Source organism: Theobroma umbraticum, unplaced genomic scaffold (genome assembly GCF_002168275.2).
Source record: "Theobroma umbraticum cultivar Fairchild unplaced genomic scaffold, ASM216827v3 scaffold_51.0, whole genome shotgun sequence".
In the NCBI taxonomy this organism is placed as follows: Eukaryota; Viridiplantae; Streptophyta; class Magnoliopsida; order Malvales; family Malvaceae; genus Theobroma; species Theobroma umbraticum.
Window position 1 is genome coordinate 7,031,124 of NW_018397260.1, and position 16,475 is coordinate 7,047,598.

Below are 16,475 nucleotides of genomic sequence, written 5' to 3' on the forward strand. Positions count from 1 at the left end.
CTAGCTCAAGCCAGATCCTCCAAATCCCGCTCATCCACCACCTCTTTGGCCAAACAAGCCGAATCCGAAGCCAACAAAGCCATTTCTCTTGACCCGAAAGACGCCGCCGCTTACATCCTCAAAGCCCTCGCTCTTGACCTCCAGGGCTACAAGACCTCAGCTCTCGACTCCCTTGACATCGCTCTCTCCCCTCTTGCTGCCAAGTCGTTGACTGATAAAGAACGAGGCGACGCGCTGTTTAAACGGGCTGAGTTGAAGGTGTCTGTGAACCGGCGCGGCGGCCGAGTCGACTCAGCGATCGAGGATTTGACCAAGGCTGTCGAACTGAGTGCGGATAACGGGAAGGCGTTTTGTCTGTTGGGAGAATGTTATGAAATCAAAAAGATGAAAGCAGACGCTAAAGCGGCTTTCGAGGAGGCTCTTAAGGTCGAGCCTAGCTCTAACGTTGCTCGCGCCGCCCTTGACCGGTTGGGCTCCTAGTTGGGTCTTTCCTCCTTTTTGGCGTCCCCTTGTTTTTGACGTCGTCGATCTAAAAGTTTCCAGATATTGTAGCTTAATGGGTTACAATTGTTAGCGTGTTTTGAATCTTAAATTGTTAATAGTTTATCCGAAGAAAGTAATGACATTGAATTTTCTAAAGTATTTGCATGTCTCTAGATCAGATTGGAAAAATTCTCTATTCCATGAATTCTCTCAAACAATTCAACTTCCTTTACTTCTTACAATCTCCTCTTACCCCGTGGAAAAGCATTTCTCAGGAAAAAATAACATTTAATGAGAACTAAAGGAACTCGAAGCCAAGACTTGTTTATATACAGATGTACCTAAGAAGTTCCAACGGGCAGGGTTGAGTTGTTTCTGACTGGGCGCTGGGTACTACCCGGCAAGGGAATCAATGATGCTTGGTTTGACTGGCTCGGTGGTTGAGTCGTTTTAGTTCTGAACCTTGCACAAACGAGCAGAACTGGCACTGCTTCTAGAGGAGCAGGATGTATCCCCAAAGGGAATTGTTACAGTTTCGAGACGCCCGTCGCATATGTCTATCCTAAGCAATGAACATCCCGCTGTTGGTTGATTTTTCACTAATACCCATGCAAAAGAAATTAGTGGAAGACTTAGAAACTCAACTCCACGCGTGACCCACAGAGTGGGATAGGCTAGGCCAACCCCAGTTACGTTTTTTACCAGAATAAGAGACTACCTGATCAAGAAAAAGTCCTACTTGCCTTGGCTTATTGCAATCTTGTCCTGTATTAAGTTGATCATCTGATCTGAGAGAGCAGAAGCACTCACTTGCTGCATTTGCTTTGAGTATAGCTTGAAAGAAGGCAGAGAGTAAATCTGAACAAGGGTAGAAAAGGAGGATAAGAAACGAAAAGTTTCTATAATGGCATCAAAGTTGAGTAGCTGGAGTAGAGATATTTATCTCTGTGCTCTGCTTGGGGTGCTTGTATATGTTGCCTTCAGCACATGTTTCCATGGGTTAGAAAACAATTTAGAGGAACAGAAGAAAGCTCATCTGGCAAAGAACTCGGGTGAGTATAAACTATAACCTGATTTTGTAAATGCAATTTTCAATTCTCTCAAGAAGCAATATGAACAACATGTCAAAGCCTGAAAATCCTTCAAACAAAGTGAGGGGTAAAATGAAAAATGGTCGTTAATTTAATTTTTCGACAAATTTCTCTTCCTACGGATTACTGCAATTTAGTTTTCTGCATTCACTAGTGATTGAAATTTGCCGCAGCTCAACAGCATGGCATCGCGGCAAGAAACATAAGTGATGGCTTCACAGCTTTGGCAATCCAGTTCCTCAATTTTTTCCTGGCGAAATGTTTGCAGTTCAGAGACCTCCCTGTGCTGCAGCCTGCTCCTTCTATGTCTATACCATTTTGGCTAGCATGTATGCAATCAATCTCCAATCAGCCTTCGTAATAACATATCAAGGCATCACTGTATGGTAGAATAAAGTTAAACATGATTTCTCCATATTTTATATTTATCATTTGCCTTGTCAAGTTCTCATGAGAACAACTTGATTTAGCATGCTTCTCTTCCTTTTTCCAAGTAATGTGCAGACAGAATAACATATACATTGATTTCATAGTTCATAAAATGTTCAACTTCTCTTCAGTACTAGTCAATAGTCATTCCAAATAAATCAGCAAAAACCAATGAAATTACTTTTGTTGCCATTTTCTGGGAATATCATTGTCGCTAAGAAAAATTACTAGTGAATGTGATTGGATTGAGACAAATTCTTATATTTTGTGACTACACAAGGAACAAGAAGGACGTTTAACTTTACTTGTATAAACTAAACAAGTCCTAATACACATATAATCTGTTGTAGATGAAATAAGTTACTGCTTGCAATTTTGAAAGTCAATTAGTACAATTGTTTATATACTATTACCAATGCATAGTAACATTAGCTTTCTTACAGTAATGTTTATTAGAAATCTTCCTCTGCCTGTAGCCTCTTTCTTCTTGATCCTATAACATGAATATAGCAAAAATTCGGTATCATTTCAAGGTGATGATTGAAATCAAAGGGAGGTGTTTGGAGTCCAAGGAATCTATGGGGCTAGAAACGTACTATGCAAAATTAAAAGGGTTTGACTAAGTTTATGATTATTCTGTTCGAGGTTGAATTCGTGCTCAACAAGACTCAAATCTGTTACTTACCAACAATTTCTTTATATTCAAATGACATAAAATTATAATGAAACATGTATAAGCAATACATATTTTAATATGGCAAAGCACCGGTTGCTTTGAAAAACTGAATGAACGTCTCCTCCACCTCCCCCAATTTAGTTTTTTGACCCAAGAAGCATCCTGTTAACAATTCTAGATTACTAAAAATTATAAACTGCAGCATGACTCAGCAAAGTAGCTCAGTTTCTGATCGGATATATAAGAGGACTATGTGGTCCTTTTGGAAAACGCAGAAGCTTGTCCTCTTCATTGCTATAGAGAGAGGTTGCTTCAAGTAAAAGCAAAGAAGAATTTCCATCAACAATGGCATCGAAATTGAACAACAATATGAACAAGGCTATAATTATCCACGCCCTGCTTGGGCTGCTTGTTGGTGTCATTGCTCGCACATATTTCCATGGGTTGCAGGACAATGTGGAGGAGAATGAAAGCTACCTCGGACAACATTTTGGTGAGTTTAATGTTGGATGTTTTTGATACTCATAACCTATATGTCAATGCAATTCTCTCTTTCTGATTCCCATCGTACCAACATCCTGTCATTAATGTCGACTTGCAGATGAACTTGGTGGTACTGTGGCAAGAAGTATTCAGGACGGTTTTGTTACTTTGGCAGTCAAATTTCTCCATTTCTTCATTTCGAAGTGCTTGCAGTTCAGATATTTGCCAGCGCTGCTTCTTGCGCCTTCTGCAATGTCTCTGTTATTTTGGGTAGCATTTACTCTATCGATCTCATCAATGCCCAATAATCCTCTGTAAATTATGCCAGTACAGTTTAAACACATTCTTCTTGGTCCACTGCACATAACTTTCTCTGGAAATACTTAGAAGCAGAATGGGGGGGAGAAAGCCGACAGGTTTGATTGAGGTTGGCGACTTGGCAGATCGTCATGGTGAAACCGCACCAAGGCAGCAAAGCCTACCAATCCATTAATGGTTTTTCTGTCAAGGCAAAGGAGATTGGAAAGCTGCACAGGGTCTGTCAAGTTGTTCCAAATTGTTGGCAAAGAAAAAGCGATATCAATTGAAAATAATTCATGGAATATAAAGTGGAATTTTAATCCTTTCTCTTTTAGTCTTTCTGAATCTTTTATGTTCACATCACCTAAGAACGAGTCTGTGGTTTCTCATTTTCTAGCTTCTAGCCATGAATTTATGAACATTAATCTTGGTCAGCAGCCCTTCTGAGCTGACCCTCATTGCATATAACAATGGATACTAAGCTGAATATAGATCAGCAAAGGGTCAACATTCCACACTAAATCAGCAACATTCATATCAAAGCTCTCTACATAAGCTGATGGCCTAATAAAAGTATAATTTCTGCAATTTCTTTTGTTTTAATGTTATCAAATCAAAGGATGATAAATAGAAAGTCTTAATTTGGGTAGGAACCAAACAGAACTCTAAATACAGAGATTCATTTGGCACTTACCCCATTCTTGAAACGCTATGTTATTTGACTGGGAATTGGAGATACTGCTGACAAGAGCACTGGCACGAAATAGATAACAAAGTTAGGACAAAGGAAAAAGTAGTATGCAAATTGATCACAATTCATGTTTTCACCCTATTAAAAAGTTCATGTATAGGCCCTTGATTTCATGCACCAGTAAGATTGGTATCAGATTATGATTCAATGCACCTTTGAATGGTACTTTATTTACTGCTCTTTGGGATGGGTCGTCTTGGAACTATTCTGTACTTATATTTTTCTTACTATATATAAACTCTCATGAACGCGTACAAAAAGAAAATTGTCACGTTGATATTTCTTTCCTTAATTCAACAAAGAAAAAAAGCAAAAGTAATTATTCCGAAGAAATCTATCACAATATTCAGAGGCCCACTGCAATTTTTTTGTATTTTCTTCTTTCGGTTGAACACGAATTATCAGTGTATAGTAGTTTATGGTTATATCCTTAATGAACCGATCCATGTGTTTCCCATTCTTATACCTCACTTAACAGCACAAAGTAACAAGCAGTTTGCTAATATCATGGCAAAAGATCGTATACCTGGACCTGGGGATTAGAAAGAGCAGGAAAAAGTGACCATGAAAATAATCAATTCAATTTTAAGCCTGAAAATACAAAATATTAATTTGCCATAGTCTAAACTTAACTAGTATATATGCTGTTCTTCCATAATGCATGGTCATGGGTTATCTTTCTTAAAGATCATCACTGCACTTGTATCAAAATTCCAAGTAGGCAAACCATTTTTCTTCAAGGAAATAAAGGGACTTGATTTGATCTTGGAAATAGTCGACGAAGCCCCTTTGGGATCATATGGGCTGTTAGTTTGAAATAATCAAAATATTGGAAGCACATGAGAAAATGATGAGTTTGGGGTCCAAGGAAAATACAGAGTTGACAACGTATTCTACAAAACAAAAGGAGGCTCTATGATTAATGCTGTCAGTGGTTGACTTCGTGCATAGCAAGCTTCAAATCAAACCATCTGTCCATGTTCTTTATTTTGAAAACAACATATATTTAATGAAACACAAAGTACTTACAATTTCATTTTCGATAGCAAATCCCCAGTTTCTGAGCAAGTTTGTTGAGAGGAATTAGACCAAGGAAGCTTCCTGCTATCAAATTATCTTGAAAAGTATTGTTTATAATAAATGAAGCAAATCAACTCGCTTCTGATCATGTATATATAAGAGTAATCTGAGATCATCGTAAAAGCAGAAGCGCACATATTCATTTCAATTGAGTTGCTTCAGAAAAGTCAGTCCAAGAAAACAGTGCAAGAGATTAAGTTCCAAATTTATAATGGCATCCAAGTTGAATAACATGAATAGAGCTACAGTTTTCGTTGCCCTGCTTGGGCTTCTTCTTGGTGTCTTAGCTCGCTCGTGTGTTCAGGGGCTGCAGAAGAATGATGGGAATGGAAGCTACTTTGGACAACAATTCGGTGAGTTTTGCTGTTCATAGTCCTAAAATCCTGTCTGTCTCGTATGCATAATTGTTAAGGGGAAGAATAGAGATGTGTCATTCGTTTTTCCTTTGTTGATTATACTAACATTTTGCAATTGGGATTAGCAGATGAACTATGCAATAACGTGTGTACCAGTACAAGTATCCAGAATGGCTTCGTCACTTTAACAGTCAAATTCCTCCATTTCTTCATTTCAAGTTGCTTACAGTTGAGATATTTGCCAGCGTTGTTTCCTGCGCCTTGGACCATGTCTATGCCATTTTGGGTAGCATTTACTCGATCAATCTCATCAATGCCAGACAACCCTCTGCAACAACTTTTGATTCATCTTTGACTTTCCGCCAATGCTGTATTCCGCCCACATGCGCCCTCCTGACTGAGAAGGGAAAGAGAAGAAGAGGGGAGGAGGGGGAAAGGGGGAAAGGTTTGGGTTGGCATGGTGATGTAGGTGAATTTGAGTTAAAACAAATTACTGTGACAGCATAGTCCAATCCAAGTTTCTGAGAATGCAAAGCGAGGCAATTAATTGCAAGGCATAAAACTGTAAAAACCAAAAAGAACTGTAGTTTCTTCTGGTGGGACATTGATGTATGGTTACAAACTACAGCCAATCATCTTACCACATACAAAAACAATTGGTCAAACTTTAATTCAATGTTTATGAACGACACTTTTTCAACACTATAACATCATCTTCAATATATTCTCATGTTACAATAAAAAATTCTGCTATTACAACAAAACTATGGTAAGGTTGGGGACTAAAGTGGATCTGAGACGGAGAAAAGGTATTGAGATAGCAAATTGAAAATCAATCCAATAGTTCCCCATCCAGCCGCTTTAGTTTCGGCAGAACCTTGACCAGAATTGACTTAAACTTCTCATCAGCAATTGCATTCCCTACAATATCTAATTGCTTCAAGCTCAACTCTTTAAATATAAAAAAAGCCTCCCAATAATTAATAAGAGCAACGCCACTGATCACGGTTTCATCCTTGTTCCATTCACTTCCAACTGAATGAGACAAAGGAGAAGAACACAAGTACCTTGTTGTGTCAATAGAATGTTCACCGATCTCGTTGTATGAGATATCTAATACTCTTAATGACTTCAGTTTTCTCAAAGGCTCCAGAGCAGTCAAACTTCTCAGTTTATTGTTTCTCAAACTTAAGCAAGAGAGGAGCTGCATAGCTTCCAATCCTGCCAATTAAATTATTGAAAATAACACATTCAGTCAAAGTCTAAATTTATAAAAGTATTATCTGAGAACAGAAGTATAAAGTTTCTACTCTAAGTTCATATGAACAACTGTAGTATCAGGTGACTATGAGTCACTTAGCAAACTACAAGTATAAAGGGAAAATAAAGGCCCAAACAAGGAGCATCATGCATAGTTTACACTCACATGAATTCATTATTTATGTAATTTTAAAAATAAAAAGGCGTGGAGTGGGAATACGACAACAGAAAATTTGTAAGAAACACTAAGGGCAGCTCAAGTATAAGGAACTTATTGAATAGCCTCCAATCAACACACAATATTTTAAACATCAGTGTAAGTATGTTATACCTTCGATTGATCGTAGTTCATTTTGGCTGAGATCTAACATTTGGACCCACAGTAATTTCTCAAAAGCTCCCATTTGTGATAGCGATAAATTATTCAGCCGGAGACAGATAGGATTGCAAATAGATGATGAAACTGAGTCTTTATACTGAAAGCAGTGTTTCAGCAAAGACTCCCGACTAGAAGTCACCTACAGAATAGATAAATAAAAGATTTTTCGTTAGTCTCCATGTAAATCTGACAATTTACACCAAAAGTTAGAATGAGAGTCAAAACCTACATCATATCATCGCTGGGGGTCAAAAAAATGTAACAACTGAGAGGACCAAATATGCACAGAAACTTTTCTAATACTTAAGTCTAGCTATCCGGTTAAATTGGTTTTTTCTCCAGAAACTACTAATTCAAATAAACATACATTTAACAGTTCCTCATGTTTATTCTCTGTTCTACTTGTTTCTCCCCCATTGACAAACAACAATTCATTGGACTAATCTAACATCAAGAACACCCAGATAGGGTAACCTAACAAGTACAACAATTATTATAAAGCTGCAAAAAACACCTGGCTACTGATACAAAACCTCAGAAACAACACTAATCCAACACAAAAGCTTAAATGATGATGCTTTTCATGACCAAATTACTGAGGAAATAACGTACTCACCTGCTGTAGGAAGACTAAGCTATGTTCATCCTTGTAGTATTGGTAATGTGATGTATCCAACTTCATCAAATCATTATACAGTTCAAGAACTTCTTCTGAATGAACCAGTTTGTTAGCACATGAAAATGCCATTACATCATAAGCCATCAACAATCTTGCAAGAGTAAGCTTTCCAATTTTACTACAAAGAAACAGAGTAAAAGAGAAAAAGAAGAGGCACTGTATTAAAAATGTTGCTTCTTAAACTTTAATAAGGTACTGATTAAGTTAAGCAGGCTTACCAATCCATCAATGATAACAATTCACGGAAGCATTCAATCTCTTTAGCTATAGCCTCTGCACGCCAGCTAGATGCAGTTGGTTCATGATCATTCTTGATACTTAGTTCATCAAAAGAGACAATTGGAATTGATTCCTGAGTTTGTCTTCCATAGACCTTAAAATCTTCTTCTCTCCATGATATATTTTCTGCAACTGAAGCTTCAGAGAAATCTCTTTCGACAGGCTGTACACAAACTTTAAATGAAAATGTTGACGGATAGCTATGTTGAGACCCTTTTGATGAAATGATTCCCTTAGAATGTCCAACACTAACTTCCACTGAGGAATGAAACTCTGAAGTTGGAAATTTTAAATGTGCAACCCAAACTTGTGCAGTTTGTGAGTTACTTGCTGAAAGTGGTTTCCAAACAAGATCTTCATTTTTATTAAATCCAGATTCAACAGTAACCGTAGATGAGCTTACACCCTCAACAGATTGATTAAAATAAAGAACAACTGGAAATGACCCTGAATCAGAATGCAAAGTTGTGAATGGAGAAAAAGCAGAACCATTATGGCACCTATCTTCCAGTAGAAAGAGATCAGAACCATGAGCAGGCCAAGAAGAAACAAGAAGAGGAGAGTCATCTTTAACTGTTTGGTCTAGAAGCCAAAGATGATAAAACCATCCACTTTGATCATCAGGGTCTGTAAATATAGCTTGGTGTATAAATTCATACTCCTCTGGCAAGACCTTCTCTTTGGAGAGAAACCCTTCAGCCTTTTCTTCAAGCAAATTGGACAGTAGTACACTGCAGAAGTTATTCAATACAGTATGCATCATCAGCAGCCATATTCAGCCTAGAGAGAAACATTATATACTGACAATGACCATGGTATTCATGAAATAGATAAACCAATTAGAGCCAAAGTTCAACACCAAATACCATATCACTGAAGGGAAATTAAATTGAATTGCTAGAAATCAATACGCTTTGTGACTGCTGCTATACCCCAAAATAAAGCAAGATCACTGTGGCAAACATCCACAATCAACTAGCAAAAATAACTAATTTATATGATGAAATGAAGAATTGGCATTCACTTCCCATACATGCAACTAAAACACCATAAAAAACATTTGGACCTTAGAGTTAAAGAAACAGTTTTACCTGCGATTATGCCACGCCGAGTAGTTGCTAAAATTCGTATAAATCATATGCTCCGTGTACTTCAATTCATCTTGTTCTGATCTGTTCATCAATTCTGCAACAAATCTGGGAAGAAGAACAAAAAGAAAACAACAGGGAAAACACGAACGGCACAAAAATAAGAATCGCCCACACATTCAAACACCAAGAATAACAACAAAAAAGCCAAAGTAGTTTCACCTCCTGTAATTCCATGCATGAAAATTACGAGAATCAGCCTTCTGGAACTTGTCCAGCAATCTCAGTTCGTGATCAATCAATGAATGCCCCTTGCTTAGAATCCATTTACGATGATGCCACGCTCCATATGACTTAAAATTTTGCCTCAATGCACTCTCAACCTTAACAAATTCATTTAATCAATACACTCCAAATAAAAAAAAATACTTTTTTTCCTCCATACAAAGAAAGAAACAGAATTCCAAAAGAACAAAGAAAATACTTTCATAAAACTCAGCTATCATTCAGGTCCTAACTAAGCCAAAGTTAAAAAAAAAAAAAAAAAACTTCTTTCTTTTTTCCTTAATTTTTTGACAAAATCACATTAATTAAACTAAACAGTGTAGTGAAATCCGAATCTTTCCAGTAAGTAAGCGGCCCAATAAAACGTACCACTCTGAGTTCGTCATCAAGAATGGACTTGACGGAGTCAGGATTAGACTCGGGCTGACTGAGATGGTGCTCAACAGCGAGTTTTCTATAGTTCCAGGCGGTGTAGGATTCAGGATTGATCTCTAATAGCTTGGCACTAAGTTCAACAGCTTCCTTAGTGTAACTGACATATGAAAAATTGAAGTAGCCAGATCAGAGATATTGTTACAGAAGATTTGAAAATGGAAAAATAGAGAAACAAAAAACGAAAGTACATTTTGTTGTGGTGAAAGGAGAAGAATTGAGATTGGAGACTGCGTAGCTTCTTGGCTTTGGCAGCCGAAGCTGCCTCGTCCTCTGGTTTGGGTGCTTTGCGAGGTCGACCGTGCATTTTTTCCTCGGCTTTGCGGTTTCTTACGGAGGAGGAGAGCGTTGATAGTAACGAGAAGCGGCCTGGCTGTTTGGGCTTGGAAACCAGTTGCCCGTGTTACTATGTCAAGCACTACAGCTGACTCAAAGACACCCCGACCCCGAGTTCGGTGACATAAGCAAAAGGATATTTTTAATTAAATATATGTATTTATTATTAAAGTAAATATTTATCAATTTAAGAACATATGTAGAATCATATTTTAAGCAATATTAGTATTTGTTTCATTATTTTTTTAAGATATACTTATTTAGTATATAATAAATCAAATTATATTTATCATATAATTTAAATAATTATGATTTAATTATATAATAAAACTAAAATCAGATAATATCAAGCTAGAACTAAATTTCTGAATATATATATATATATATTTTATAATAAGAGAAAATGAGATTCGAATTTGTTTTTTTAAATAAGAAATCATGCACCAATCAATGTACCAAATATTCAAATGTATTTTTAAATGAATACTTGATTTATAACAAAACTAGAGTTTAACTCTTGAAATAAAAAAAAATGGCATGAGGAAGTATAATAATGTTCATGGTACAAACATTCAAGTCTTCAAAGGATTATGGTAACATGATGCAAAACCGTAAAGTAATGACACCTTAGATTATATAGGCCAAAACTTTTTTGCCAATACAAACAAAAGGCTTTTGCAAAAGCTTTCATTCCTTACATGCTTTGTGGGTTGGAGTGGGAAAATATTGCTGGGCACATAGCATGATCAACTGGTTCACGCAAAGGAGATGAACCACAACACATGGAAGATTGAAAACAATGGGTTCACTATCCTTACAGAAACAATAGGATGATAGACACTGCATTGAATGCAAGAAGATGTAAGTTGCTCTTCATTACTCAAATGCATGCATTTGAATCCACAATAACGGCACTCATATCTGGAACCTGCTGCGAATTTCCCAATTTACAAATAATATAAAAATGAAAAATATTGAAGCAAAGAACAGCAACTTGAATTTACTAATTCGTGCAAAATTCTCAAGGTGTCTGTAAAGAAATCTGTTAAGAGTCCTGATTTGTCCTATTCGCTCCATCCACTGTTTTCTCTAGTCGCAAAATTAAATCCTGGCAATCAAGCCAGCCTCTACATCTTCTAGGCACTATGCTTGGCCTGCATTTGCATGGATCCTTTCTACTGCTTGGTTTAAGCCAGTCATGATTTTTGAAGCCTCCATCTGACTCAAAGAGGAATCGTTAACCATTGAAGCCACCTCAACACCATCAGTCACTTTAACCAAAGCAGTTACATCTGCATAAACCATGGACGAGTTTCCCACATCTGGAGCCTCATGATTGCAATGAATACAATTCACAGCTCTTAACTGACCATTTTGAGAATTATCAGCACCCTGGGGAGGCAATGCAACTTCTGCAGAAGGCACTCTCTCTCAATCAAATCACTGTCTAGCTTTGTATCCTGGAGATTCCCCACCACTTCTGTAGCTAAGGTTTCAGAACTTAGAGAATTAGTTTGAACCCATTCTGATTTTACTGGATCATCCATACCAACAGCTGAATTGTCTGTACCTTTGTCTTGAGAATAATCAACATTGTTCCCAGAGAGTTTTGCTTTCAACGTTTTCTTCTTGAATCGACCTTTCTTTGCCTTAGGAACATTCACAGTCTCCTCAGGATTACTAGTGTCTCCATTGCCCTCTTTCTGCAAGGAATAACTGTTAGCTGAGAGTTGCCAACTGCCTTATTAGATAGTTCTGAAGTACTTGACTGTATAGCCAATAAAGAAGTTCTGGCAGCTTTGATCTCTGCTTCTTTTTTGGTTCTTGCCGCAGCTCCAATATACCGAATGCCTCCAATCTCAACTGTACACGAAAAGTGAGGCGCTCGACCTGGTGCTTCGTCCTTCTGGCACTGGTATACCGGAATTGCATAATTCATCTTCTGTGCATACTCCTGTAGTAGATTTTTGCACAAGCCGGTCTCATGCTGAAGCAGACATCCACAGGAGAAGGTCAGCCATGAACAAGAATTTTATTTATGAGAAGCCACACAGCAAACTAAACAAAGTGTATAAATCACAACGATACCAGCGGCTTAATTTACTACAAGGTGATTCAGCAACTACATAACAAACTTACAAGATTTATCATTACAGGCTACAACCTCAAGTTATGTAATGTAACATAAGAACGTCTTTTAAAAGGAAAACGCCACCACTCCATGGATTTGGTAACCTAAACCACTACAAAGAAATAAAGAAACTTACAACAGGTTGAGAGATGCTTTGGTTAACTTCACCAGACTTTAACAACTCCATGAGAGCAACTTCAGCAGCTGACTGCTCTGCTGCCTTGCGATTAAAAAATCCAGGCAAGGAATCATGTCTAACATCATTTACTATCACTGTTGATCTAAAAGAGGGTTCATGGGAAGGGCCTTCCTTGATAGTCTCATAAACAGGTGTGGGAAGACCCACTTTTTGTGCATACTCCTGCAATCGGCTCTTGAAAACATAGCAATTCGAAACACCTGGTGATAATAATAAAAGAAATTGACAACAAAAGTAAGTAGCACTCCCACTTAAATGGGGAATGAAGAATTCTGTGAACATCATAAGGAACAATCTCCTAAAATAATCAGCCAGAAAGACATAATTCCAACATTGCACTTAAAATGTAGAGCTTTGAAAAAGTTTCCCAGACAATCATCTAGGGCAAGGAACATAATCTTTTAAAATACTCTTTCCCAAACAGGAGTATGAGCTTCATAATTCATCATACCATAAAAATTGAATTCTTTCCAACAAAATATCCTCTTTCGCAATACCATTTACCATCTATCAAACAACTATGTATGCACACATAGATAAATGATAATTACTAAAATTAGATATAAATATAAATATCAATATCGAAAATGATAAACTGAAGCTCTTCCAAGCTCGTTCCAGTGATAAACAAGAAGTTTGATTCCAAAGAAACCCAGTTCAGAATCAAAGGGCTGATTTTATTTATTTGGAAGGGAGATTAACACGGGTGTTATATAAAAAGAAATTTCCTCCGAGTAAATAAATTTTAACCAAAAAAAATTACCTGAGAAGTTCTCGTTGGTGGGCATGGCTTAATGTGACTCTTGAGATTTCTCTGGGTAGTTGAAAATTCAAAAAAAAATGAAAGAAAAGAAAATAAATTTATAGAGCTGAGAAATTGAGAGGAAGAGACAGTAAACCTTTCCTAGCAGGGGAGTAGAAGGGTTTCTGTAAGTGTCCTGGAAAACTCGCGTGCACATGAGTTAATGGAGGTGAGAGATCATGGCCGTACAATATCTGATATCGGGTTGTTAACCGTACGAAGAGAGTATGATTGTTACAATTTTTTTTTCTTTTTTTAATTATGCTGTTGGGAAATGAATGTATTATTATTCACCTTAAAGTGGCACAAAATTTGGTTCTATTATTTTTCCATTGCAAAAATATTAAATACTAAAATTATATAAAATAAAATGCATGGAATTCATATTTTTGCTGCAAGCCTGCGAGAGATGGTTTGGGCCGTTCACCTGGGATGATTCCCAAAGCCTGCATTTGCAATCTCTCATGGACCAAAGGAACTACTGTAGCCAGCTCAAGCCGGTTGTCTCACTCCAAGCCCAATCCATTAATGATTTAGGAAAATGGAGGGAGTGCGCGGGGGAAACAAAGAAGAAAATTTCTGCAAAACCGAACTCTAAAAATACAGTGAAATTATACAACTTTGATCATATAATCGTCGTTTTGAACTCACAGGTACGTTCAAAATCGCTTCTTCTTTTGTGGGTATTTGATAATTTTTATTTTCAATTTATGAATTTGGAGTCCAAGGTTCAAAATTTCCATGGTGATTTTTTGTTCGAATTACCATAGGGTTTCTACTCTGCCTGTTTTATACTGACGTTTACTTGTTGGAACAAGTTCATGTCGAGTCTCAACAGCTCTTTCCATTAGCTTAATAGGATTTTCTTTGCAGCTTTTTGGCATGGTTCAAATACTTGTTTGTTATCAGAAACCAACGACAGAAAAAGCTTTTTTCAATGGATAACTAAGATCAGGAATCTAGGGGGGTTTATAAATGCTTATGGTTTGCTGGAATCATATGAGTTTTGCCGTAATTTTAAACCATGGTTCTTACAGCTGTTCTTAATTATACAACTAATGCTTTTGGTTTTTGTAAATTAGCCCTGTAATGCCAAAAAGAAAAGATACTTAGCTTGCGGAAATATTGTTTTTGGAAGTGTATACAATGGATTCTCGTACTAGATTTATAAGATTGTTTAGAGTTATAATTGAGTTGATGTAGAGCTTAGAATGTTGAAAGTCATACCATGTTTTCATGCATGGGAACCGTATAGATGAACACACGAGTGTTTCCTTTTATTTTGCTTGGCAATATCGTGATTCAGATGTGGGTTAATTCATTTGAGCGTTGCCCCCTTTGTTTCAGATAAATGGATGAATCTGAGAAAAGAAAGGAAAGATTGAAAGCAATGCGCATGGAAGCTGCTCAGTCTGAAGTTCCTAATAATGTTGAGACTTCTTCGGTGCCAGGCCGCCTTTCTAACCCATTAAGTGAGACATCATCAACTGTGACAGTGCAGGAAGCCTTTTGTGCAACTCCACGATTTGACTATTACACTGACCCTATGGCAGCATTTTCTGCTAACAAGAACAGGGGCAGGGCAGATAATCAGAGTACACAAAATTATTTTACTCCCCCAACTGCTAGTGGCTGGCCGGTGGCAAGGGTTTCACCATCCCATCCAGGTAATTTGTCTTCCCACCAATGTTAGTATCTAAAATATTGATCTGTCATGTACCAATATATATTTAAAATATTGACACATTCTGATTTGATTTGAATTATTGAGCTGATTATGTGATAAATGCCTGTTGATAACAGTCAGTGCATTACATTTCTCGAATTTTTCATTTAACATCATTTGATAGTCTTTCCATTTTTCCAACAATAATATTGATCAATTTATTCTGATTTGGCAGGACCAAGGAACTATGATATGAATCCACATGTCCGTGACATGCAGAGCCAGTATTCACTTGATCAGAGAATGTACCATCAACTAGGTCCTCATAGCAACTTTGCTGCTCATAGAAGCCCAATAACAAGTCCTTCACACATGCATCATGGCAATCCTGATGCTTGGAATGGGTCCCAAGCATTTGCTAATTATCATAGTTCTGCTTCAGATGGAAGCCCAAGAGGAATGTTTGGTACTCCTCCGATGCATCCTGGAACTTCTCCTAGAGTCTGGAATCCCTCTAATGCATCATGGGACAGTAATTCACCTACCCCTGGCTTTTCACCAGCTGATATCCCTTATGGAAGAGGCAGGCCTCAACAGTTTGGTAACTATCCACTCCCCAGTCCAGGACATGGAGGCAGTCTTGGTCCTAGCCTAGGACGAGGCAGGGGACGTGGATATGGTGGCAGCATTACTCATGGAATTGGAAGGAGTGGCAGACAAGGGCTAGGTTTTCATGGTCATAGTTCAGCATCAAACAGAACGATGGGGCCAGAGTCTTTCTATGATGAATCCATGTTGGGAGACCCTTGGCAGCATTTAAAACCTGTTCTATGGAGGAGAAGGGAAGCTGGAATGGATAGTTTGAGTAACCCTGACTCTTCAAATGCCTGGCTTCCAAAATCCATTAGTGCAAAAAAGGCGAAAGTGTCAGAAGCTTCAAACAAGTTTAATTCTCAACCGAGTCTTGCAGAATACCTTGCTGCTTCATTCAATAAAGCTGTTGAGGATACACCAAATGAATGAAAGTTGTGCGCTTTTGAAATGAGAGCCATGTAGAAGGTATCTGTCATGACAATTTAGCTGATAATTGGATGCACATGTAGATGCTTGAGGGTGGTGCTGGCTGAAGGCTTAAAGAAGTTTCCATATTCACTATTAGAATGTAGTTCAGAGAAAGTATTCCTTAGACCAACATGTTATAATCGTCAGAATTAATAGCTTCTATCAACTTTTAATGAAGCTGCATGTCTTTGATTTCTTTCTTTCTTTTTTATAAGAATATCTGATTCT

The 16,475-nt window shown here is 37.5% G+C and overlaps 4 protein-coding genes across 4 annotated transcripts in view; 2 read left to right on the forward strand and 2 right to left on the reverse strand.

Moving 5' to 3' along the window:
• LOC110416519 (uncharacterized) overlaps nt 1-639 on the forward strand; it is a 790-nt gene extending 151 nt beyond the window's left edge. The window contains exon 2 of the mRNA XM_021428523.2: nt 5-639. Within this exon, the coding sequence (XP_021284198.1) occupies nt 5-480 (476 nt within the window). The 3' untranslated portion in view covers nt 481-639. The remainder of the gene's footprint in view (nt 1-4) is intronic.
• A 5,492-nt stretch (nt 640-6,131) lies between these two features.
• Nucleotides 6,132-10,462, reverse strand: RGTA1 (RAB geranylgeranyl transferase alpha subunit 1). The gene is made up of 8 exons (XM_021428664.2): nt 10,243-10,462; nt 9,989-10,151; nt 9,557-9,717; nt 9,338-9,442; nt 8,186-8,977; nt 7,905-8,085; nt 7,241-7,427; nt 6,132-6,870 (listed from the first exon to the last, which is right to left on the reverse strand). The coding sequence occupies exons 1-8, from the start codon at nt 10,356-10,358 to the stop codon at nt 6,482-6,484; spliced, it is 2,094 nt and encodes a 697-aa protein (XP_021284339.1). The 5' UTR covers nt 10,359-10,462; the 3' UTR covers nt 6,132-6,481.
• Nucleotides 10,463-11,047: 585 nt separating this feature from the next.
• Nucleotides 11,048-13,756, reverse strand: LOC110416707 (double-stranded RNA-binding protein 1-like). The gene is given in 5 exon segments (XM_021428765.2): nt 11,048-11,818; nt 11,821-12,071; nt 12,074-12,374; nt 12,655-12,917; nt 13,481-13,756. Coding segments are annotated over 5 exon segments (1,128 nt in total). The 5' UTR covers nt 13,506-13,756; the 3' UTR covers nt 11,048-11,530.
• Nucleotides 13,757-13,965: 209 nt separating this feature from the next.
• SIC (hydroxyproline-rich glycoprotein family protein) lies at nt 13,966-16,469 on the forward strand. The gene is made up of 3 exons (XM_021429052.2): nt 13,966-14,172; nt 14,867-15,186; nt 15,421-16,469. Exons 2-3 carry the CDS (start codon nt 14,871-14,873, stop codon nt 16,206-16,208), a joined length of 1,104 nt encoding a protein of 367 aa, XP_021284727.1. The 5' UTR covers nt 13,966-14,172; nt 14,867-14,870; the 3' UTR covers nt 16,209-16,469.
• The last annotated feature ends 6 nt before the right edge of the window (nt 16,470-16,475 follow it).